The 26,090-nt window shown below is 35.5% G+C and overlaps 3 protein-coding genes across 3 annotated transcripts; 2 read left to right on the top strand and 1 right to left on the bottom strand.

Annotated features, from left to right (window-relative positions):
• The first annotated feature begins 36 nt into the window (after positions 1-36).
• Positions 37-8,431, top strand: LOC132282902 (5'-adenylylsulfate reductase-like 5). The gene is made up of 4 exons (XM_059784724.1): positions 37-408; positions 7,031-7,212; positions 7,312-7,436; positions 7,647-8,431. Exons 1-4 carry the CDS (start codon positions 229-231, stop codon positions 8,090-8,092), a joined length of 933 nt encoding a protein of 310 aa, XP_059640707.1. The 5' UTR covers positions 37-228; the 3' UTR covers positions 8,093-8,431.
• Positions 8,432-9,563: 1,132 nt separating this feature from the next.
• LOC132282215 (AP2-like ethylene-responsive transcription factor At1g79700) lies at positions 9,564-11,343 on the bottom strand. Its single transcript, XM_059783823.1, has 7 exons — positions 11,025-11,343; positions 10,887-10,895; positions 10,678-10,766; positions 10,479-10,552; positions 10,343-10,393; positions 10,171-10,247; positions 9,564-10,078 (listed from the first exon to the last, which is right to left on the bottom strand). Exons 1-7 carry the CDS (start codon positions 11,341-11,343, stop codon positions 9,564-9,566), a joined length of 1,134 nt encoding a protein of 377 aa, XP_059639806.1.
• A 3,033-nt stretch (positions 11,344-14,376) lies between these two features.
• On the top strand, positions 14,377-24,457 carry LOC132282403 (FACT complex subunit SSRP1). The gene is made up of 16 exons (XM_059784074.1): positions 14,377-14,521; positions 15,500-15,685; positions 19,111-19,216; positions 19,833-19,969; positions 20,174-20,257; positions 20,350-20,444; positions 20,547-20,655; positions 20,816-20,902; positions 20,995-21,087; positions 21,278-21,475; positions 21,600-21,745; positions 21,827-21,974; positions 22,370-22,468; positions 22,559-22,741; positions 24,033-24,111; positions 24,201-24,457. Exons 1-16 carry the CDS (start codon positions 14,468-14,470, stop codon positions 24,326-24,328), a joined length of 1,932 nt encoding a protein of 643 aa, XP_059640057.1. The 5' UTR covers positions 14,377-14,467; the 3' UTR covers positions 24,329-24,457.
• The last annotated feature ends 1,633 nt before the right edge of the window (positions 24,458-26,090 follow it).

The following is a 26,090-nucleotide window of genomic DNA, read 5'->3' on the forward strand; positions in this document are numbered from 1 at the left end:
CACGAAGGTCATGATAGCAATAAGATATCAAAAATGTACGAAGACGAAAGTGGCTGAGAGAGTTGCAAAGCTGGTTTGGTAGGAGAGAGAAAGTGGTCGAATTTTCGAACCGAAGGGTCAGAGTTTTAGAGAGAGAGAGAGAGAGAGAGAGAGATTGTAAGGGTAGTAGAGAGAGAGAGGGCGGAAGGGGGCGTATCTTGAACTGTGAATCGTTTATTTGATCTATTAATGGCGGCGTCGATGAAATATTTTGTATTGCTATGTATATTCACAGCGGCATCTTCGATTCGAGACGTTTCATCATCATCTTCTGCATCTATATCCATGTGCCATCCTCAGCCCACTCCGTTCATTCACGATCTACAGTTTCAATGCCCTCTGGCGATCTCGTTATCTTCGCCGATTGAGGTATGGGGTTTCCATTTGCGGTCAATCATTTATTTTTATTTTTAATTTTTTCTTTTTCAATTTGTTAGTATTCTTTTTGGCTGTCCGTGTGTAAATTCCCATGTATAGGTTCAAATTCTTCTGGATTAAATTGCATTTGTTTATAAACTTTTATTGTTTGATGGAATGATTGTCCTCTTTTTATCTTTATTTTTTAATTATTAAAATATGTGGGCTTTTGTACCGTTGGATTCGGTTGTAGTTCTAACTTCTAAGGATGATTCAAGAATTCTAATATTTTCCTTCTTGGTATCGCCACTAGATTGTTGTTGCGTTTTGGCTTATTCTGTTGTTTTGAATCAGGTTTTAGGTCATTCTTCATGTAACTATATATACATGTATGTGGTATTATGATATGTAAGTGAGCGTATCTATATAAATTAGTTTGAATATGGCGATTATAGTTAATTTTTTTGTTGCACGAGTAAAATTAATGACCCTCACAAATTGTGTGACTGAATAATGCAGATATCTTGTGCTTCACCGTTTCGGATATCTATTATTCTATTTAGTTGGATGATTTAAGGAGGAGTCAGAAAAAAAAAAAATTAAAAAAAAAAATTAAAAGAAGAAGAAGAAGAAGAAGCTGATAGAAGTAGTGGTTCTTTAATTCTATAATAGTCTATAAGTTTGTGAACAATGTCTTCAAAATTTTGCATCTCGGACTCGTGGTTATTTTTGCATATTTTAGTGTAGAACAGAATGCGTCCTCTCATTTTCTCTGTGTGAGCCAACTTACAGGGGCTGTGAGTAGACTCCCACGGCCCTGTGAGCCGACTCCCACTTTCTTTGAGTCGACTCCCGCAGCTTGTTCTCTCCTGGTCATTCCCGACCATTTTTTACATCAAAACCGAATTAAAATTGAAAATGGACATTTTATTTACAAAAGATCATTTTTGTCGGTTCTCAACACTTTTGGAACCATTTTAGCTAAAATGGTCACTACTTAGAACTGTCAAACTATCATATGCCTTGAACAGCCACTGTCAACGTACCATTTGTCATTCGAGGTACAAGCTTTGAAAATTGTGTAAATGTGAAGCTTCTCATACCAAGCAATAGGACTTGTGCTCTTTACTTGAGAATGCATGTTTGGTTGATGCCTTTCAAGCTTGCTCTTTGTTGTATCTGACTGAGATATGCTTATCCGGCAATTGCAACTGTTGTTAGCGGCAAGATATAGGCATGCTTACTTTGAGAAGCTGAATCTTGTTTTCCTTGATCACATTGTTTCCTTAGTGAATCCCACATTTCTTTAGCAGTGTCTTATTTTTTTATTTATTTATTTTTTTTTCTTGTACTTGGCAATGGTTAGAGGATTAGTAGTTTGAGGGAGAAGGGAATCGAACCCAAGACCATATGAGTGGATTGTAGTATGAAAATTAGGATATGGTAAAAGGAAAGATGAAGACAAAATGAAATGAATATGGTTCTCCATAATTTGAAAATTAGAATTGCTTTCTTTATCTTTAAAATCTTTATTTGGTTTATTTACTTGATCCCGATGAAAGAAAACTTTCACATTTAATTTTGAAGGGGGTGATCCAATAGGATCCTATCCAAAATTTTATTTTGCTAAGCCCGTTGCTAAAATTTCCCTATGATTACAAGGTTCATTTGAATATGAAATCCAATCCTGTTCGTTGTAGACTGAGTGTAAAATAACCCAAAAAGTGTTGAGAGATGCATAGACAAATTGTTTTGATCTTTGCAGCATGGGTTAACTTGACAAGTATTGACTGTAGTTCGTTTAGTATTTTATGGAACACGTTGATAAGTTGGCATAAACATATTCCGTGTGCGAGAAATTTTTTGATTTGAGACTTCACTGCCCACCTGTAACTCAAAGGGATAGTGCATATGATAGGGTATGAGATCACCTTGCTTTATAGCATTAATTGTTGTACAGGTCCAACCGCCTAAATAGTCACTTTATAATTTTGCATACAACAACAACAACAACAACAACAAAAAAGCATTTCCTTACTACTTGGGTCGGCTACATGAATTATATTCTTCCATTCCTCTCTATCTAAGGCCATAGCCTCAGTCAAACCACATGTTATCATATCCTCCTTTACTAACTCTACCCGTGTTAACTTCATGAAAATTATATGAAGCATAGTAAGTAAGGAATAAATGAAATACGAGTTGTTAACAGATGATGACAGGGAGTCAGATGAGACTAGTTTAGCCAATTGGCGTGTGCAAGTTAGACGAATGACTATAGTCTAAATGTATAAGAGTACTTTATAAGTTCAATTGGCCACACATAGCAAATAGTCACTGTAGGAAGTGGTAGAAAAGGAAATTGTGGATGAAGCTCTTACACTGAAACTCCTAGAATAAGAGTCAAGACTGGCATCCTAAACAAGTGGATCGTATGGGATTACCACACGGAGAAGAACCTAGAGATTGTCAAAAGTTATCTTACTTAAACATGGCGACTGGACTAATATTTCCATGGGCTTGAGTGGTGTCAGGATGATGATTCGGCTCCCGAATCTATGGACTATCCAGGTTCACAATGCTCCGGTAGCAAATTTAGTGAGATGGGAAGTTTGGGGTTTGTGACCACATTTGTCCTATGTTAGTCCATGTCTAAAATTAAGTTAGTTTCACATATCCAGAAATTTTCTTTGAATAAATCACAAATAATTTGTTGCCTTGAAGACAGATTATTAATCTTTCTTGTTGGTGAAAATCGGATAAATTATTTAGTTAGATCTCATCTCTAAGGGTCAAATTATAGAGATTGGGTGTTTTACATATTCCCTTTTTTTCTGTGTTGGAGAGCAGTTGGCTTGACCTTAATTGATTTTTTTCCCCCATTTTACTAGAAAGAGCCTTTTTTCTTTTGGGAGCAAAGGTTCTTATTTATTTTTTTGATAAGTCTTTTGGGAACAAATTTTACTTGCTAATTCAAATTCACCTTTTTCATCTTTGAGATTTTGCATATTGTATGGCCTTTGTTCCCTTGTTTTGGTTCTCTCTTTTTGAAGTCAATCTCCATATGATATTTTGTTGTTTCTTCATAATTTGTATGAACTTATCCCTGAGATGCATGTTTAAATTTCATAAGTTGTTCATCATTTAGGGAAAAAAGATTTGCATAAGTTGTTGAAGCACAAGGAGCATGGTGAAAACAATTTTAAAATGTCTACATGTTTATGCATAGCTTATAGATAATATAGGGCCTATAAAGAGATCGGGATAAAGCTGGGATCACTAAAGTCTACTGCTAAGACTGCGTGTCATGGAAACTTTTTGGATCCTTCGCCACCATCGCTGTCTACTCTACATCTGCCCTCAGCCTAACAGCTTGATGGTCCTTCTAACCCAGCTGCCTGAACATTTTCCCGTGGTTTCGTAGTTGAGATCGAAGGCAGTCGTATATGCTGATTCTGTTGACATATTACTGCCATAGAAATGCTCTAGTTTTGGTATATATGTAGATAAAATAAGTGACGCACAAATGAATGGCCAGGAATCAGACACGTATAGATCCTTTCTCTATTGTGTATGTGACCCAAAATGAGCGTAGCTGCTTACCGAGAAATAGAAAGGGAAGGTCCTGATTCCAGGGCTGCAAAGAGAGATGGGGATTCCTTTCACTGTTCTGCTCTCTTTACAAACGTGTTTTTTATTTATTTTTTATTTTTTTATTTTTTTTTATTTTTTTTTCAACTTTTGAGGCTATGCTTTGGGGAGCTGGATTATTGGAAAAAAGTAATATTATGTAGAAAGTTAGACGGGAAATATCATTAGTTGTCAGTCTTGTGGCCCAAGTATAGTGGCTCTGGCTCCTTGCTGCATTGAGATGTTGCAAGTTCCTCTCAGCAAATCTCTTTCATGCAGCTGATGGTGATACCCATAGGGAAGTGATCGAGTGGGAGCCATGTGCCTGGCAAGGCGTTTTTGTGGTCCAGGAATTTGAATAAAAAGGAATGAGTGAAGTGATAAATTTAATCAAGAATCTGGATGAAAGTACTAAGTTGGAGAAACAGGATATATGAGATATTTATCAATTTTTTTGGTCTCTCCGTAGTTATTGGAAGGATACCAATAGGTTTTTGAGTTGCTTTGATCTGACCAAGTAGACTATCCAAGATAATATTTCTGCTGGTTGAAGTTTCTAAGATGAGATTGGAGAGGCCAAAAAGGACACACAAAGAAGCATAGACATGGACACGGGACAATGATACGTAACAACATAGATAAGTTGACAGAGAAATCTTTAAAAAGTTGGCGTGGAATCAGCGATTATATATATATATATATATATATATATATATATATATATATGTACTTTATATTAAAATTACATTATATATGACAACTAAAATATATTTAACACCAACATGAAATTTGTCACGTAGTAATTATTTGCATGTAATTGTTTGTGTTTGTATGTAAATATGGAATGCATATGAATATGTATGTATATGAAAAGTTTGATGACTCCCATGCTCGCTCCTTTAATAAGCCTTCAAACTTTTATGTTTTCTTAAATATGGTCAAATTTAATTTTTAATACAAATCTACAATTATACTTTGTTTTCATGTAAAAAGAAAGTCTCATACAATGATCAATGTTAGTCCATTTTAATATATGTTCAAGAAGTGTCAGCTATGTGTGTGACACCAAGAATTTTATTCCTAAATTATGGACACAATCAAGGAGTGCTTGGAAGTGTCAGTGTCCAACACATGTTGAACATGGATTAGGCTTGTATGTACTTGTTAGAGGACATCAATATAAGGTTGAATAGAAAGGTTTTGAAATTTTTATTCTTGGACGAAGAACATAGTTTGGGTTGCTGACTTCAAATTGTTGGGATGTCTGACTATGTGTTAGTGCATATACAAACCATTCCCCAACCCCGTGTGCCAAACTATATCTCTTGCAGGAGTGAGTTGAGATTGAGGTTTCATGCTGTGCATTTCAGAGATTACTTTTTCGCCCAATATGTCTACTCTCCAGCAGTGGTTTAAATTTCTTTATGACCATTTAATTGTTACCATACGTGTCAGGTAGTTCAAACACATGATGATGTGTGATTTGCAAGGACAAGGTTATCTAGTAGGATATTTCTCTCTCAAATGAGTATTGTGGAGCTGTGAGTACTGCTTATAGAAGTTTTCTTGAACTAAGAGTTGATGTTGTACTGTGGTTTTTTATTTATTTATTATATATATATATATATATATATATATATATATATATATATATTTTATGGGATATTGATTCAGAACAAGGCTTCTCTCTATACATATCTGCCTTTCTGTTAGCTGAACGACCTTCTCTACTTTGGGGTTTAGTTGAAATTTCTTGAGCACATTCTTCCTTTTATGAGCTCGTCTCCTCTTTCAGTGTTTGCTGTTATGATTTGAAAGTTTCAAATAGATGCTTTGACTAAATTGTAGGATTTTTGCTTGGATCATGTTTTGTGCTCACTTATCTGTCATACCCACACAATAACGGATGTTGTGGTGGAACCTTTGAATGCTTCTCATAGAAGGAAACCACTACTTTTAGATGTTTATAATCCGCTGCTTTACTGTAGTCATGTTGATCAGAGTGCAAATGGATTTTTAGCTCTCTGAAGTTAGATATTCTCCCATGTGCGGAATGTTCATGTTATTCAAACCGGAATTTAATTAGCTGTCCTATGAATTAGAGTTTAATTTGCTAAGGATTTATTTATTAAGTAGGTTTCATTTTAATCATGTTTCTGATTACGTACAGTTTCATGGACTCTACTGGTTTCCATCTGAAGCATGTAGTTTTATATGATGCTTGCATTTTCTTTTTTGTATGTAAAAACAGTGAGGAAAAGTTATTTCTTGTTGTAATCTTACCTTTATGTTGAAGGATTTAAATATTAAATTTGCAGCCTCTCTAACAGCTTAAGCTTTTGGAGTTGATGGTTGTTAACATGGTATCATAGTCAAAGGTCTCGTGTTCAAACCTCATCATCACCCTGAAAATTAATATTGAAAACACGTGTTGGACCAAAAAGAAGGCCATGTGTGAGGGGGCGTGTTGAAGGATTTAAATATTAAAGTTGCACCCTCTCTAACAGCTTAAGCTTTTAGAGTAGATGGTAGTTAACACTTTAAAATTTATGAGATTGTCGCAAAGAAAGAACATTTGCTCTTTATTGCACTTGGAAACCCCCTGTGAACACCAGCAGTTCTTTCTCATACTGGGTTGAAAATTTCACATTTTTGCAAGACTAGATCACCCACTAATTTTTGTTACTGGTCTTTTGTTCAATTATAATTTCCTAACTAAAATATGAAATCACTAAATCATCTCAATTACTGATTATTTATCGAATTTGTCATGTTATAGCCCAAGCCATGCTGCTGTTTATTTTTTTTTCTTGTGATAATGAAGATGATGATATACTTGATGATGACGACAACAGTGATGGTGTGGTTGCAATGGTGTTTATTCCAATGATGATGTATTCCTGTGGAACTTTTTCTTGGATTTGGAATTTGCATATCTTTTACTGCATAAAGACATGCAGATTACTGAACATTATTAATATAGTTCATGTTCTTGTCTTTAAAGATGGATGGGGAATCCCTTGATAGAGCTTTAAGATCCAGCCAGATTAATGTATATACTGCCGTTTTGTTCTATGCATCCTGGTGTCCTTTTTCGAGTGATCTTCAACCCAAGTTTGCTGCCCTCAGTTCCATGTTTCCTCAAATTAAACATTTAATGGTTGAACAGTCTTCAGCCTTGCCAAGGTGGGTTGCTTTACATTCCCTTTCTCCATATCCTATTGTCACATTAGTGTCTTGGCATTGTCATGATTTCTATTTACATGCTTTTTGTCGTATCTGCAGCATTTTCTCAAGATATGGAATTCACAGCTTGCCCTCTATATTGATAGTGAACCAGACAGCTAGAGTGCGATATCATGGTCCAAAAGATCTCCGCTCCCTTGCACACTTCTATGAGAGAACTACAGGTAACACTTCAAAAAAAAATACTTGCATATGACTTAGAGGCCTGTGATCCAGTGAAAGTAAATCATTTCAATGTCTCGTGTGTAGTAATATAAATGATTTTCTTTCAACAACCCCCCTCCTCCTTCTCTTCTTTTCTGTTTCCACAAAGCATTTAACATTCGATGATGATTATGTTTATTTTTTACCCAATATCTTTCTTTCCATTTTAGGGCTCGAGCCAGTGGTGGATTTGACTGAAGATGAAACCAGCAATTCAGAAAGTGATCATAAAGTCCTTCAGCCCTGGAATCGAACATCTCTAAAGGAGATATTATTGAGGGAGCCTTATTTGTTATTTTCTGTATTGTTCCTCTTCTTGAGGGCATTCCTATATTTCTTCCCGGAGATACTATCTCGTCTAATGGCTTTGTGGGTTGCACACATTCCACATCTGAATTTGGGGATCTTTGGAGAGTCGAGCCAGCTTGTGGGACGTGCTCTCCAGCTAATTGATGTAAAGAGGGTATGGATTAAGCTGAAGCTGTGTAAAACCAGAAACTTCCATAACGGGGCTAGGAGTGCTCGTGTTTGGGCGTCATCCCTGGCATCTATGTCCTTGGGTGAGACTTCCTCAGCAAGAACATTCCCCTCAGGCCACTCAACATGTATGGGTTAAGCTTTTAACTCAAGCTCAACAAACGAGGACTTATCTGATGAGGATGGGTAAGGAACAAACTTCTGTGGTAGCGAAGGGAGGTTCTTCACTTTTTGTTAGTTTCTTTACATCTTTTCTTTTTGTCTTGTCTTTAAATTTATTAATATCCAAAGAACTTGAGCTGTTGTCCTAGTGTTGGGGAAGCAAGAAAGCAGTGGTGTAAATTCAGAGAACGATTTCATATTTTATGTATATTAATCCTACCATTTGAGAGAGTATTCATACTTATAAACTGAATGAATGAGGATTGTATAATGTATAAATTAACTGCTCAACCCTATACATTTAAGCTTTATGGTATGATTTATATTCTTCGGTTGGTTGCTTTGAAAAGAATGCTGGAAAATGGAAGTAATATTAATGTAAAATGAAGGAAAATAATATGCAGTCCAATTCAACTTTGCAGACTATGTTTAGTTTCAAATTTTATTGTCAAACCAGGACACATATGGGGCGTGATCTTTTAAGAAATTGTTTGTGCCTAGAAGATACCTTCATCAGAAACATGTCCCAAATCTTTCCCATCTAAGTCAGGTTAAGACAAGCATCACCTAAACGTAAACATGAAATCCTTCTTGTGTTGCTTGCTATCAAGCACCACAGAAAAACTTTACTATCTAAACTGTAAGAGAAATGCTAACGTGACCATTGAATGTTGGATAGTGTGATTGTAGAATTCAAACATGAATGTATGGATCTATCTTATATTTAATGGTAGGCGACCCTCCTTGATTGTCTGTCCATTAATTATGTTGATCTGGATGTCTTTTGACAAAATTAGGCTTCACTAGGGACTGTCTTCTATATATGTTTTTCTTCTTAAATTAAGCGAGAAATTTTGTCATCATATTATGCCATAATTCATATTGGACTTGAAGTCCCGACCTTGCACAGTAAAACACGTCGGAAAGATGTCACTAGTTAGGTTACTGTCTTGTGTAGTTTCATTTTGGTGTTTTTTTATTTCTTAAACAAATTTTTATTTAGTTGGTGAAATCACTGTTGAGAGCACCAAAATGACGTGGTGTAGTGGTACTTTTTCACGTTTCAAAACAAAAGGTCAAAGATTCGAGTTTTTACTTAGACAAGTGGGTGTGTTTGTTATTTGTTAATATATAAAAATAATAATTAACTTGATATCTACTCTCTTACGGTCTTACTTAGAGAAGTGGGTGTGTCTTATTCGAGTTCTTACAGTAGTAATTAACTTTATCAGTGAATACAAAAAAGAGGGATATTTTTCATGATTTCCATATCAACAAAGAAAAATCTTACATTTCTATAGAAATTCAGACGTTCTAATAGAAAGCAATGAAAATTGTTTAAAATCATGCTCCTGTACTGATCGATGAGGCTAGCTTGTTTACAATGTTGTTCCAAGCACATTATATACCTTGACCATTTATAACTGGAATGGAACTCTCCTTGCAACTCAATACCAAAGACTGTTGGAAGACAGCATAAATGGGATATCTCCACTTCCATCATAATATATCCCGGTATATTCGTCATCACTACATGTCTGTGGATTGTTCTTTGTGTCTTCCACATCATTTTCATCTTCACTAACATTCGAATTCTTCTCCACCAATTCTCTAAATATGGAAGATCGAAGGAGGAGGCCAAGTGCCGTGGGAGAAGAGGATTTGTTGCCCGAGCTAACTGGGAATTTCCTTTGGAACAGTTCTTCTTGCTTTTGAGGAATGTTCAAACTATCTATGGTGAAATCACTCGTGTTGAACATGGACAGGGACTCCTCGGAAATGAAGCTAGAGGTTGGCATTGCCTGAGGCAGCTCTGTCTCTGGTTCTTGAGCAACCACTGGAGTGCTTGTTCCCGGCTTTAACCATCTGATGTAAGTACTCAAATCAAAGTTGGTCACCGCGTTAATGCCCCTGTATTCGATTGCTGCAATGTCATAAGCACGAGCAGCCTCTTCTTGGGTGCCTAAAAGGACACAAGATGCTCTCAACTTAGATAATTATAAGTTCAAAGTTTGCATCATATCCGTTGTAGTAAATCAGAGATGTTTAACTTACTGTATGTTCCGAGGTAAAGATACTTGTTTCCAAAAACTCTCCCTATCCTAGCTTCCCATCTGCCATTGTGATGGTGTCTGCATTTTGTACCCAAAACAGTATTTAGAACAATCTGCTTCCTCGTCTGTGATTAAGAAATTGTTCGTTACGTAAATTTGTATAAAAAGCATACCTTGCAACTCCCCTGTACTTGGATACACCTCTTGAAAAGCCGCTGCTTTTTCTATAACGAAAGAAAAACAAAGTTTAGTCAAGGGAAGAGCCATGGACAATCTTTATTGCATCGGACAATATATTTAAAGTCATACCTTCTTAAAGATGCCAAGTACTCTTCTTTTGTTACAGTTTGCATTATTTCAATCTCCTTCTCATAATCAGGCACCTGCATAAAATATCAATAGTGTTTGATCGAAAATTAGATCTTATATATAGGTTAAATATATAATACTAACATTTTTTATTTATTATTATTATTATTTTTTTTTTTATCAAGAATGATTATAGTACCGGGAAATTGGTAAAAGTTGATATCCCCCAATACTTAAGTGCAGCTAAATCATATGCTCTTGCTGCAGATTCTTCTTCATCATAAGCACCTGAGAAAGTTGGAGAGAAAAACATGTTATTTTTTGTAATCCACAAAAATAATGAAAAAAATTATATATATATGACACTGCAGATAACTAAAACCTGAGTGTTAATAGCAAAGGACTCACCAAGGTAAACTGTTCAGTCCCAACATTCCATTCCAAAAGCACAACCCAAAGGAAGAAAACAGAAAAATTCACATTAGCTAGGCACAAGCAAAACAATGAAAGAATTCAAAAACTACACAACAATGAAATATGATCTACCTTGCTTTCCTTTCTTCTTCTGTGTTGCATTCCAAGAAAGTTTATCCCACAAGTGTGCTTCAAATCGGCCGGTCCATCTATGTCTGCTGACACCACGAAACCTTGAACTTCTCTTCACGGTGGTGGGGGCAGAAGTTTGCTCAACTTGATGATTTGGCAGTGGCTGCGTTTCTTTATTATCGCAGCCAAGTGCAGCTGCAGCAGCAGCAGCATCTCTTCTCCTTCTCTTGACACACCTAGCTTCTAGGGCCTCTCCATCCACCACACATATGCGACGCCTTCCAACATTTTCTTCACTTTTCACCATCATCATAGCCATCTGATCTTGTTTTCTTCTTATGATATTGGCTTCTCACTTGGGTTGCTCTGTATCTTTTCCTTGATGCTTCCTTTCTCTGGTTGCTTCACCTCCAAAGATTTACCATATATATAATCCGTGCTTCTTTTTGGTTTATTATGTTTTGTTTTTTGTTGTTACAACTGTATTATAAACAATACAAAGTAGACGATTATTACGAGGCAGGCAACTTAAGACCAATTTTATGTGTTTGTAATTGGATGTTTGTTTGAAATGGAATTAGTACATGGTTTATGTGACTGAATTAAGAACACTCATGTTTCTTTTTGAAGTGGCAAGTAACTGTCCCCTGAATTTTCACAGGTTATGAACTTATGACATCAAACTGGTTTATATTCCACATTCCAAAACCATGAACCATGATTTTTGGTTCCTAGGGATGGAAATACATGTGTTATTGTCCCACATTATTTGGGGAGAGACTTGGTAACACTTATATGTATGGATATTCCTCTTCTTTTTTTTTTTTTTTAGTATCTAAACAGGGCAGCAGGTCATTACAGATAGTATCAGAGTCAATTCCCAATAAAAAATAGGGATTGTGGTCTATTTGGTAATACATGCATCAGAGATCATTATTCTCTGTACTAGTACTACTTTTTCAAATGACACCTAACTTAAAACAAATATGCAAAAGATCAAAATTGAGAAGTTTGGAATTTACTGCATCAATTCAGACCAGTTTCCATATAAAATAAACAAAATTTGTCGTATGTAGATCTAAATGTTCTGGATTTTTGTTGTATGTGGAATGAATAGCATCTGAATGAATATCCTTTATATGTCTCCCCCTCTGTTGAAAGTGTATATATACATACATATTAAATTATAGGTTTATGTAGCATAATCATATGCATCTTCGACTCAGCATTTCCTTGGATTCTCAGTACATTTTTGTTTGTTGTTGGGAGTAATTTATGGAGTTTGTTGCCTCTACGCAGCTAGCACTAAATGGCGATGTCTTCTATGGAACCAACTAATCAAATAAAGTAATATTCTTCCATTCTGTCTAAACAAAAACCATCTGCTACTTGACTTCATTAAGTTATACGTTTGTGGCATTTTTTTATTATTTTTTTCTAATTGGTTCTCACGTCTCTTCTGAAATTTAAATCCTTGACTTCCCTTTAAAAAGTAAGAGACTGATACTGCTAGGTCACTGATATGTTGATAATTATATATATATGCATGGATGCATGGAGATACGTGTGATAAAAATGCAAACATACATTAATGCATTTATAGTAGATAGAGTGATGTCAACTTGTGAAGACAAGGGGAAACGTACAACATACAATATCATTGAAGTTATCTAGGCAGCTAAAACTCCACTAATTGGATAGGAGGAGATAATAATAATAAGCCTCAACTTGTAAAATAATATGTATATATATATATGTAATTTCTGAAAAAATAAAATAAATAAATGTATGTAACCTAAAAATGGTATGATTTTGCATGCAGGTCAAAGTTCTGATATAAATTGATGTCATGAGGCACATGATTTCCCATTAAACATGTATAAATGGAGCTTGGGTTGTGGTAATTGAATTCGGGAAATTTGTATTATAACACGTGAAATTATATAATATTGTGTTTGGGAGTATCGAATCGGTAATTTAGATTTGGACTTGAAAAACAATTAGATTGTGTTCGGTTGTATGGAATTGGAGCTTTGGAATTAGAATTTGTAAAATTGGAAAAAAAATTTAGTTCAATTTTTTGAGTTGTTTTTCTTTAATTCTACCAATTTTAATTCCAATTCCAAAACTCTAGTTTTATACATCCCCTTAATTTCTCCGATTCTAATCTAAATCACCCGGTACTTTGAGTGGCAAAGATTTTGGATTCAGTATCATCTATTCATTCTAAGCCCAACATATTGATAGTAAATTTCTACTGACTTAACTCCTTTGTTCCCACAAGTCGGGGAAACATTAATTCTGTTATTACCTAGTCCATAAAGGAGCAAGTTGAGTTCAAAAAGTCTTGAACTTAATTCCATTTGAGTTATTTGTAGCGCTTCAAATAATTATGATCAAAAGAAGCTACCTCTAACCAATTTGAATTTTCAATTGGTTTGTTCAAATCATCGCCAAACCAAAGTTTGTTGTCACATAAACTCATAATTTTAAGGGAATCCAATTTTCTTTCGGGCAATGTTCAGTTGCATGAATTGAAAACTTGGAATTGGAATTGTTGGAATTGAAAAAAAAAAAAAAAAAAAAAAAAGGTTCAGTTTTATGTGATTCTGAACTCTCTTCTTTAATTCCACCTATTTTAATTCTAAAACTCTAACTCCATGCAGCCAAACATAGTCTCAGGTTGTGTTCGACGGTATGGAATTGAAGCCTTGGAATTAAAATTCATGGAATTGAATAAAATTTTGATTCAATTTTGTAAGTTGTTTTTCTCCAATTCTACAAATTTTAATTCTAAAGGCCCAATTCTATACAACGGAACACAACCTAAGGAATTTTCAATATGGATCTATTATAAATCAAGGTAGTAGGACCAGATCCAACCCATAGAAAGGATACAATGAGTATGGCCCAGATTATGTTATTCCCAAAATAATCAGATCATGGATAATTCCATTTGAGGAACATCAACAAGATGGTCTGACCGAATTATAATACTTCTGTTGCTGTGTAACTAAGCTGCTTCTGTACTGGGCTTCATGACTATAAGGAGCAAAGCTCATGCAACTATGCAAGTGTGTATGACAGAGGAGTTTGGACTGAATTCGGTTATAAAATGGGCTCTCCTAGATGGTAATTTTGAATTCTACCCACTTCAATCTCCGACCGTTGAACATTCTTTAGCCATAGATGATGGTTATCAGTTGGGTTTGACATATATTCCCTACGGCCCATAACTACTAAGCAGCCTCTCAAGCCCACCAAACTTCTTGCCATCGCCACAGTTTTTATGGTGGGCTAATCACACATGATAATCACCTCTTCGCGCCATACCTCGAAGATGCGCAATACGCACTCCATACCAATTCTATTCTATAAATATCCCCCTCTCCGCATAGAAGGATATTTCGCAGTGCCAGTGATCTCATTCGAAGCTAGCAAAGATGGCTGATGGTCACTTATTCAACAATATCTCTCTTGGAGGCCGCGGAGGCTCTGTGAGTTCTCTCTGCATTTTATCTCTCTAGATTGAACGCTCAACCTCAAGTTCAACTTTTAAAATCAATTTTTCTCTATGTTTTTTTGGGTTTCTGTTTCTTTCCCTTCTTCTTTTTTTTTTTTTTCAGAAACCCTAACCCTAATTTTTTACGATTGATATGTGAATGTGATGCCGAAGCCCCATGTTTTATGCGAAACCCTAATTTTTGCTATCTTTTCAAATTTTTGGTTGATTTCATGCTTTTCTAAGTTTTCCTTCTGATCTGACCTCAGTTCTGTATGTTCGATTGTTTGGTGAGAATTTTACTCTTGTTGTAAGTTTCCTACTGATTAAGATTTACTCTCTCTTTAACCAAAAATGCGAGGGTTTCTGTCTTTTTTTTTTCTGGCCTTTGTTTCAAACCCAAGCTTCTTTCCTTTTTTTTCCAGAAACCCTAACCCTAATATTTTTGCAATTGCTATGTGAATGTGATGCGAAAACCTAATTTATGTTATCTATTCAAATTTTTGGGTGATTCATTCTTTTCTAGGGTTTTGCTTTTGATATGACCTCAGTTCTATATGTTCGATTGTTTGATGAGAATTTCTTGTTGTAAGTTTCCTACTGATTAAGGCTTACTCTCTCTTTAACCAAAAATGCAAGGGTTTCTGTCTTTTTGTTTTGGTCTTTGTTTCAAACCCAAGCTTCTTGTGATAATCAGAATCGTGGAATCCAAGGTGTATGAGTATTACAACTGCATACCAGTTCCCCATTTTCGAGGAATTTTAACCACTCTTAAATTTTTTTCTCACTTCATTTATTTGCAGGATGGATTCAGATTTTAATTTCCTTAATCATATACTCATTTATTGAAGAATTGGGAATATTGTTTAGGTTTTTTTGATGCACATGGATTTATAAATATGAATAATTTTGCTGGATGCTCATGAATATTGTGAAAATTGTGAGAGTCTTTTGTTTATGTTTGGAAATGCAGAATGCAGGACAACTTAGGGTTCACTCGGGAGGTATATTGTGGAAAAAACAAGGGGGTGGGAAAGCTGTGGAAGTTGATAAGGCTGATATTGTGGGCCTTACCTGGATGAAGGTTCCACGGACTAACCAACTTGGGGTTAGAATTAAGGATGGTCTGTACTACAAATTCTCTGGTTTCCGTGACCAGGTAATTATCTCCCTCTCAGGCGTATTTTGTTTTCTTTGTCAATTCGATATTGTAGGTCAGTTCTTTGCAATGATGATAACAATGTTTTTCAGGTTGTCTAAATTAAACAGAAATTTAGCAGTGGATATTTTTAATGTGGAATTTAAGGAACTGAAATTATTCCTTTAGAAGAGGAGTGCTAGGGGTAGGGTTGTAATTGGGATTTTTTAAAATAATTTCAGTGGTGGGCAATAGTGGGATTTTATATGTGTATATAGCAAAATGTGAAAAATAATAGGGTATACTAGTTAAAAAATATATAGCAGAATTGCCCCCACTAAGCCACTAATGGGTCCGTGCATGGATGCTGGTAGGGCCATAGGAGTGTGTGAGAGGGGTGATGCTATTAGAAGTGTGTGAGGGGACCTGGAAGCGGCAATCTTAAAGAGGAATGGAAAAAAAAAAAAAAAATAGAAGATGAGAGATTAGGTTAGGGTTTTATACACACACATATGGGCTCATGAGTTTATTTTGTTTGGGCCGTAGTTGGGCCCAGCTAAACTTTATTAAATTTGGGCCTTGTATATACTAAATGGCGTCTCACTTTTGGGTATATATTAATGTGTGTGTGTGTGTGTGTGTGTAACCTAACGTGTTCATGAACAAATGATTTGAGAAGGGTGTTGTTTGAGCTCGGTTCATTTATTACTCGAGCCTGGAAATTCTATTTGACCTTGGTTCATTCATTAAACAAACGAGTACAAACCAATGTTTTAGCAAGCCGAGCTCAAGTTCATCAAAACAGCCTTAGCTAGGGGCAGACACTAGCACGATTGCCCTACACAGTCGACAGTTATAGTTAAGCCAATTAATTACGTGTCTCCCGTTTGTATGGAACATTAAAAACATAACTTTTTAGGACATAATTACCCTTTTAATATCTTATCTCTTTCATTGGCCTTTCTTCTCTCTCCTCTTTTGATCCATAAACATGTATACACACACACACACACACACACACACACATATAAACAACTAACCTTCCGAATGGAATCTTTGCTTTTCTTTTCTTCTTTTTTTCAATTGTATTTCACTGTTTATATATACATATATGTATCACTTGCTATCATCCTTCCTTTGCTACCATCTATGATTGTCTATCACTTGCCAAACCATACTTATCTCTCAAATGTGATTATCCATCACCACCATACCTCTCTCTCATTCTTTACGAAACCATCCTCATCTCTCTCTCACAAAATAACTAAAATTCAATTCCATAATTTTACTTAAATTAAAACTTAGAATCATGGAAACCCACATTTAAAGGGTGTATATGTGTGTGTGTGTGTGTGTGTGTGTGTGTGTTTGTGTGTGTGTAAGTAAGTATAAAGAACCCATCCATAGCAAGGTTGGCATGAATCCATATGGAGTGTATATATATAAAATTTTAAAGACCATTGAAAAAACAAAAGGAAAGGAAAGGAAAGAATCCATTCACACAAGGTTAGTTGTTTATATATGTGTATATATATGTTTATATGTATATGCACGCATATGGAAGAAAGACCAAAGAAAGAGATAGATATTAGAAGGGTAGTTTTGTCCTAAAAAGTTAATGCCTCGTAAAAATAGGAGACGTAATTAATGGATTTAAATATAGCTGTTGTAATTGTTTTTTCAGCCAATCGCAACAGTGACTGTGGAGGGACAGTCGCGTTAGTGACTGCCCCTAGCACTCCTTTTACTAGAATTTACATGCCTATGCAAGAAACTCTTGTGTCTATTTAGATTTTAATTGGTTCATGTATCTGCGAAATAGTTTTGTTCGTGTAATTGGTTAGCTTATTAGTTTCTCCTGTATTCAACCACAAGAACAAAGGAAGTATGCTTCCCGTGAAAGGTTAATATGGTCTAATCTTCTAAAGAACTGATCGATACTTCCTACTTGAGCTCCATCATGTACTAATCCAGATTAGGCTTTTTATGATGCTACCAAAAAAAAATTATTAATGAAAACAGTGAATTTTCTTTCTGAAATTACCTATTTCCATAATTGATTTACATTCCAAGAAGACATTTGAACAGTAATTCTGTTTGTTTTGTCCATATTTAGTTACCTCTACTGGTGTTAAAATTTTAGAGTAATTTAAGCATCAAGATAGTAATTAGTCTTACTTGAATTTTGGAGCATATAAAATAGAGCAATTCAATTAAGTTTGCTTTTAAAGCAATAAGCTTTATGTTATAAGTAAAATTGTATAAAAGCACTCACAAGGGGAGCGCATCCCAAAAGAACTACACAAGGCCAAATAGGGCCTCTAAACATTCAAAGAGCCCAAAAAATCGACCATCTCCTCTTAAGATCTATAATATCTCCCTACAATCCAACAAAAAAGAGTGGAAATAATAGAGAACTTAAGCATAGAAATAGGATTCTCCTTTCTTTCGAAAGATCTCTTGTTCCTCTCGAGCCAAATACACCACAAGGCACACAAAGGCGTAACCCTCCAAACATCCTGGACTTGGGCCCCTGCTATACAACCTCCCCAAGCCTCAACCAACCCTCTGGAGGATTTGGGCGTGACCCACAAAACTCCAAACAAACCAAGCATCAAATCCCAACATCTTTGGCTATGGTGCAATGCAAAAGGAGGTGATCCACCGTCTTCTCATCACGAAGGCACATGCAGTACCAGTTGAATATACGACAAGTTTTGACTATGTTTCTATCTAATTTTGGGAATTTTTGAATATAATAATTGAACTTGAGCAAAGTATTTCCTTTTAACGGAATGCTTCAACCCCAGGAAAATGTTACCTTTTTTTGGATAAAAAAGCAAATGTTACCTTTTTTTGGATAAAAAAGAAAAAGTTCCTTTTTTGGGTAACAAAGAAATTGTTCTTGTTATCACTTGGTCATTAGACTCATCACATCTCGTCTTTTCGTGTAATATGTGTTCATGCGTTCCATCTTTCTTGGAAAAACCATTCATTCTTTTTCCTTTTGGCCAGAATAGAGGTTAAATATTTTCCATTGTTCCTAATGTTAATCGTTTTTAATGAGACGTGTTTTTTTTTTCTTTTTAGTGTTACCTTATCTGCATGTTTATTTATTTATTTGCTGGTTCTGTTTCCTGAAAATCATGTTAGTTTTTGTAAAATGGAGAATGTAAATACAACATCTATAATGCAAAAGCCTCTTATTACTCAATTAATATACCTTTTTTGGTCTAAAAAAGCGAATTTTGGCTTAATTTGTTGTTTTTAGTTGAAATGTTAGATATAAGTATGAAGATCTGTGTTTGTAGGCAATGTAGTTTTTCATCTGCAGTTTGTTCGTGATATCTCTTTGAAATATTTGAAAACTTATAGAACTTCCCTCATTCCCTTTAATGGTCTTACATTTTGACTTGCTGATTTTGTGCACCCACATTGCCTTGTAGGATGTTGCAAGTTTGACAAGTTTTTTCCAGAGCTCCTGTGGGTTAACACCTGAAGAGAAGCAGCTATCTGTTAGTGGAAAAAACTGGGGCGAAGTTGATTTAAATGGTCAGTGGATTTCTTTGACATCTGTGTTTTTGGTTGTCTTCCATTTTTTTAATCCTATGGTAGTGATTCACTGAAGTAATTTTCAAAAATGTATTTTAGTATTATTTCCCATCTAGTTTTCAAATGTGGTGCTCGTTCATTGGTGGAACTTGCTAACTATTATTTAAAGCTTCAGGAAAAGAATTAGTAATTATGTCATAATTATCATGGATCATAGCAAAGATGATGGATGTGTTAACCAGTAGACCATACCATGCCTCTTCTACGATACTGATGATATGACATGCTTTCTTATGTTGTTTTAGGCTTTTAGCAAGTGTTCTATGATTCGTGGACACATAGTTGTAGTATTTGCTTCTTTTTTTGTCTAATATATTATTTCTAACCTTTTTTTATTGGTCTTTTGAGTGGGAATTGGGTTGATTAATCATTTTATGCAGTTTTTTTTTTTTTTTTTTTCAATTAATTTATCATTTATATATGAGCTTGTTTTGTTGAGTCTAATTGACTACATGAATTGTATTATTTGGTCCATCATGTACAATGTGTGCAGCAGATTTTTATATTGTTTGCTATGAATTATCCCCATCTTTATCCTTTTTTTCCCCCTCTTTAGGGAACATGCTGACTTTTCTGGTTGGTTCAAAGCAAGCATTTGAGGTATCCTTAGCAGATGTCTCCCAAACACAACTTCAAGGGAAAAATGATGTCATCTTGGAGTTTCACGTGGATGACACAACTGGGGCTAACGAGGTTCTTTTTTATCTGAATGACTTGTATTGTTCTAGTATATGTGATATATTCAAAAATTTGAGTTCATAAGCTTCATGGAGCAAATCCCTCTATACATGGGCTTCGAGATAGCTCTATAAGCTTGGAGTTTATTATAAGTTGCTTCAGATGTTCTTTCGAGAGCAATTTCATTGATATTCTGTTTCTATGTTTTTACTATTGCAGAAAGATTCATTAATGGAGATAAGTTTTCACATACCTAATTCCAACACTCAATTTGTTGGTGATGAAAATACTCCTTCTGCTCAGGTGAGTTCGTTACTGTGTTTGATTTAGAATTGCATGGATAAATATTTGACAATTGTTTACAGTTTACTTATGCCATGGTTACTTCTTGTCAGGTCTTCCGGGACAAAATCGTATCAATGGCGGATGTTGGTGCAGGAGGTGAAGAGGCTGTTGTTACATTTGAGGGGATTGCCATACTTACACCAAGGTAGGTGGTTGTTGGTTTGCATCGCTTTTAGTTCCCTCATCAATTATATGTCCTGTATGCTGGTTATAAAGAGATCCTCATTGAAGAATTCTCGTTGTGTAGGGGCCGATATAATGTCGAACTTCATCTTTCATTTATGCGGCTCCAAGGGCAGGCTAATGATTTTAAGATTCAGTACAGCAGTGCTGTTCGCCTTTTTTTACTGCCCAAGGTTCTCATTTTAGCTCTCTCAAGGCGATGATATTAATTCATTTGTTAATAGTTGATCTGTTACATAATTACATAAGTACTATTGCAGTTGGTTGACCTGTTATGTTCTGTAAGATGCAATCATGCGCAGAACTCATTTGGATTGTTCTTTGCTTGTGCAGTCTAACCAGCCACATACCTTTGTCGTTGTCACTCTTGATCCACCAATTCGTAAAGGACAAACTTTGTACCCACATATTGTGTTACAGGTATTCCTAGTTTTCTTGCATTGATGAACGTCATTTTAGCTTTCTTACTATTTTATGTCCATTTGCTGATTGGATGTGCCATCTGTACACAGTTTGAAACAGACTATGTGTTGGAAAGCACTCTGTCAATGAATGAAGATCTTCTGAATACCAAGTATAAAGACAAGTTACAACCATCATATAAGGTAATAATTGAAATGATGCTTGTACTTTGAGCTGCCGTTTTTCAGAAACCAATTATTTTCATTCTAAATGTAAATGTAGCCGTATTATTTTTTAGATATTAAGGTTTATATGATCTTTGAGAACTATATTACGTGAGTTGGGCATTATATTTACACGTGTATTATGATTTCTTTTCCTTTATAATATCAGGGACTCATTCATGAAGTGTTCACGTTGATTTTGCGTGGCTTGTCTGGCGCCAAAGTCACTAGACCAGGAAAGTTCCGCAGCTGTCAAGACGGTTATGCAGTGAAGTCATCACTAAAAGCTGAAGATGGAGTCTTGTATCCACTTGAAAAGGGCTTTTTCTTCTTGCCCAAACCCCCTACCCTTATCCTTCATGAAGAGGTAATCTTTTTTATTTATTTATTATTTAATTTTTTCTTTTATCCTGACACAGGATATGCTTGCATGCTGTGAATTCAGTCTTATGCAATATATATCTTATGATGAATGATCGTTTGGGGTGTAGATCGACTATGTTGAGTTTGAGAGGCATGCTGCTGGAGGCTCAAATATGCATTACTTTGATCTTCTCATCAGACTGAAGACTGAACAAGAACATCTCTTCCGCAATATCCAGAGGAACGAATACCACAATCTTTTTGACTTTATCAGGTCAATATGAGCTGCTCATATTTTGCAAGTCATGAGTCCAAAGGCTATTTAAATTCTAACTTGACTTTATCATTGATGCAGTGGGAAGGGTTTGAAAATCATGAATTTAGGAGGTGTCCAAACCACAGATGGTACATTAAAAGTTTTGGAGAATGATGATGATGATGCAGTCGACCCACATCTTGAACGGATTAAGAATGAAGCAGGTGCAGACGAGAGTGATGAGGAGGTAGGCTTGATTATTTCCCTGAGAACAATTAGATTTTCGCTTTTGAATCTTGATCTGACGGTGGTCAATTTACTTGCTTTCAATTATTCTATTCATAATTGCATAATCTAAAAAATTGCAAAATTTTAAGATAAATTTTAAGATTATGGAAGTTAAGAGTTCTATGTTAATTAATTTTTAGTTCTTGGTTTGGTTTAGTTCATAGTATATTATCTATCTTTAATTGTGAAGAATATTAAATCAGTTGGAATTTTCAAATTGGGATCTGGTTACCTATATTTATCTTTCTTTTTTTCCTTTTTTGTCCAATGATTCTTTCTGTATTTGTGTCCTGCTATGTCCATGTCTCTGTACTGGCGAATTCATGCATTATTTGACATGGTGACTCTTTGTAGGATGAAGATTTTGTGGCTGAGAAGGATGACGAAGGTTCCCCTACTGATGATTCCGGGGAAGAAGAGTCTGATGCTAGTGAAAGTGGAGATGAGAAAGAGGTAAACCATTCATCGTGTTCTCTTGTTCTGCCTTTTGTTGAACATCCACACATGAATTTTATTTTCACATTGAATGTTTGGTCAATTCAGAAACCGTCCAAAAAGGAAGTCAAGAAAGACCTTCCTACTGCCAAGGCATCTTCAAGTAGGAAGAAACCCAAAGATGGTGATGAAGATGGTTCAAAGAAGAGGAAGCAGAAGAAGAAGAAGGATCCCAATGCTCCAAAGAGGGCAATGTCTGGTTTCATGTTTTTCTCTCAGTCTGAAAGGGAGGTTAGTATTTTTGGATAATTATAATTGGTTCATGTTTGTTTCCTTTTTCATTATAGGATACTTGTTTATACACAGTGAGGCTAATAGTTTGTAAGCGCGTCATTTTATGAAATTTAAGTATAATGATGCGAGTATAATAGATTGTACAAGAGGTTGGGATGTAATGTCAGGAGAAAAGAACCACAAGAAACACAGGATCTGAAGATAATTTTATCTTCCTTGTTGAAGTGAGTGGGATAGTTACTGTTCATTGAGGATTTGTTATGGCAGCATAGCAGTATCGCTGGCAAAAAAAGTGTGTCAAGTGGAAGTGACACTGTTACTGCCATTATTTATTTATTTTGTATTATTATTTTTGGGTGGTATTGCCATTTGGTGCTACAATAGAAGTAACATGATTTACAAATGAGATGGCGTACTAATTAACCGGAGTATTTTCCATGGCCACTTGAATTTTTGGGGGGTTGAAGGCAGGATAACATGTTACTGCATTGAATCTTCCTGACGTTTGCTTATGTAATTACAAAAGGTCTAAATTGCCTTTCTAATTCATCCTACGTTGTGCCTTCAAAGTTTTTATGCCTAGCTGTCAATGTGAGGCTAAGAGTTTTAGATGAGTTCATGTTCTAGGTAGTTTGATGACCATCCAGAGTTGACTAGTGATTATGATAGGTTTGACTGTCGTAGTTTGTCATAGAGATACTTCTAGGATCACATTGCAGATGTGTCGGTGACAAAACAATCCATCTTCTAATCTAATTGGCATTCATGAATTATCCTTGTGAATCTGGCTTGCTAATATTTAAATCATTTCCCTAAGTATCTCCATTCTGGCTCTTGAGGTTGAGGATTAGCCCATCAAGTACCATTAGGCCTATCAAGTTGGTGAAACTCAATTTTAATTTTTGATGAAGTTGGGCTACATTTTCTGGATGTCTAAACAAAGACATGAAATATCATAAACTATAGCTTCCTGATGAATCATTTTATAATTTTGGAAGTGGATTTGTTTTGGGGTAGCTGCATAGCCGGAAATACATGTGAAATACATGGATTTGTTCTAAACTGTGGGTGATGAAGTTATTGCTGGCAGATGCTTTCCTTGAGCAACTTTAGTTCACCATTACTTGCATTTGAATGACTATCTGATATGCGTCTGTTCATGAATATGGGATTGATAATTATTTTATTTATTTCTCCATCTTTTTCAAGATGGAGGATCATGGTAAATGGGATGGCTGGTATTTTCTGCTTGCGAATGGGATGTCTCACCTTGTTATGTTGGCTGCAGAATATAAAGAAAAGTAACCCTGGAATTCAGTTCACAGATGTGGGGAGAGTTCTCGGAGAGAAATGGAAAAAATTGTCAGGTATGCCCAGTTACACATGCTGTTGTGCTATCAATACAAGTGAAAATGCATGGACTGTTTTCTGATTGTGCTAAAAATGATTTGTGCAGCTGAAGAGAAAAAGCCATATGAAGAAAGGGCTGAACAAGATAAGAAACGCTACAAGGATGAACTAAGTGGCTACAAGAACCCGCAACCGATGCACATAGATTCAGAAAATGATTCTGATAGTGCATAGTTGTAGAAGTTATTTTTTAGCCTTTCCCAATCAAAATGCTACCTGACAATTTATAGGATGTTTTTATGGTCTGCGTGTACTAGTTGTATCCGTATACTATTATTGGTAATAAAAATTATTTATGCTAAATTGTGGATACTGCCCCAATTTTGGTAGCTGGACGGAGTTGTGGGTACTTAGTGCAATGTTTTCTCTCAGGGTTTTAATTCGGATTTGGGATGTTCTCATAGTCAAAGCTCTCTCTCTCTCTCTCTCTCTCTCTCTCCCTCCCTCTTTTGTGTGTGTGATGTGGCAACAGCTGATTGCACAGGATTATCCAATTATTATATTTTAAATATAGGTGGATTACAGATGTTCAGCCTCATATCCACAATCCTTGTTGCAGTTCTCTCGTACTCCTCCGAACAACTCACCTCTTTTACAATAACCATTTAACAACAATTCTCCAGGGCGAGTAGGTTTTTGGAGATCAATGGTCTCCCCTCCTTGATGCAACTAGGTTGAACAGTGGACGTAGGAGTTTGTGGTGGTCGACTGATTCTGGTCTTAGGCTCACTGTAGATGGAGGTTGGAATGTTTGTCCATCTCTAGTCCTTTAGGCTCATATGTCCTTTAGGATTCCCTTTCGACTTGAATGCCATCTTTACCGACTTAATGTTAGGTTGGGATTCAAAAACGAATTCATTTGTCCCTATTACACCTTTAATTCCAAGGTCAAAAGAATCCATTTGGCCCTATTGCACATTTAATTCCAAGGTCATATAAACCCCATCGCATTTAGGTATGATTGGTGCTTCATTGATGGCAGAATTTGTCTCTGGGCTTCTTTGGTTGTGGAAGAAGATGAGGTTATGGGTTATCGAGTATGTGGTGGGCACTTGTGTGAGTTTGGTGGAGATGAACCGTTTCAGGCTGTCAATTCTCTGTTGGTTCGAGTTTGAGGGTGCTGCACTTCGCTACAAAAACTGACTTGGCAACATTTTTTTTACTCTCAAATGGGGATTTGTCTTTTACGGTTCATCTGGTAGCACGGAAGGGAGGGAAGAACACTTTTTTTTACTTCATTCGATTAAAGCAAAAGAAAAAGAGGGATTTAATTTTTTTTTTTTTTTTTTTCAATTTTTTGTAGAGTGCCCAACTCCCTCCTCTCCTCTCCTCTCCTCTCTCTCTCTCTCACACACATCATGGACAATATCGTGGGTCATAGTCGTGTCGTCCTAGGAGTATCTACTAAATAACACAACCCGTTTAATATTCATGTCAGGAACCCTCAACACTATCCCGACCCGTTTATTAAATAGGTTGTAACCTGTTTAATGACCTATTTACTCAAATAAAATATTATATTACTTAAATTATTAATATTACTTAAATATTATATTACTTGAAAAATATAAGTTTCAATCCAACCAAATTACTAAATAGTCTCTAGTCTACAAAAGAGTGAATTGTAAAACACAAATTTAAATAGTTATTTTAGAACTTAAATATAAATTTGTTTATAACATGTATAGTTACACGGGTTACATGGATTGAAACTCTTAATCCAAACATGACACGATTAACTAAACGGGTTAATTGTATCGACCTGTTTAAGGTCAACTCAAACTCGCTTAACTCGTGTCGTGTTCGAGTCATGTTAGTAGGTCATATCAAACTTTACCACCCCTAATAACAGTATACTCTGTAGTAATGTATAGTAGTAGGAAAATTAATAAGAATGGATGGCTACTTTTATAGTATGTTTGAGTAAGAAAACAGA

This window comes from Cornus florida, unplaced genomic scaffold, assembly GCF_030987335.1.
Source record: "Cornus florida cultivar Cherokee Brave unplaced genomic scaffold, ASM3098733v1 CherokeeBrave_3.0.0_Hap2_Chr11, whole genome shotgun sequence".
Lineage (NCBI taxonomy): Eukaryota > Viridiplantae > Streptophyta > Magnoliopsida > Cornales > Cornaceae > Cornus > Cornus florida.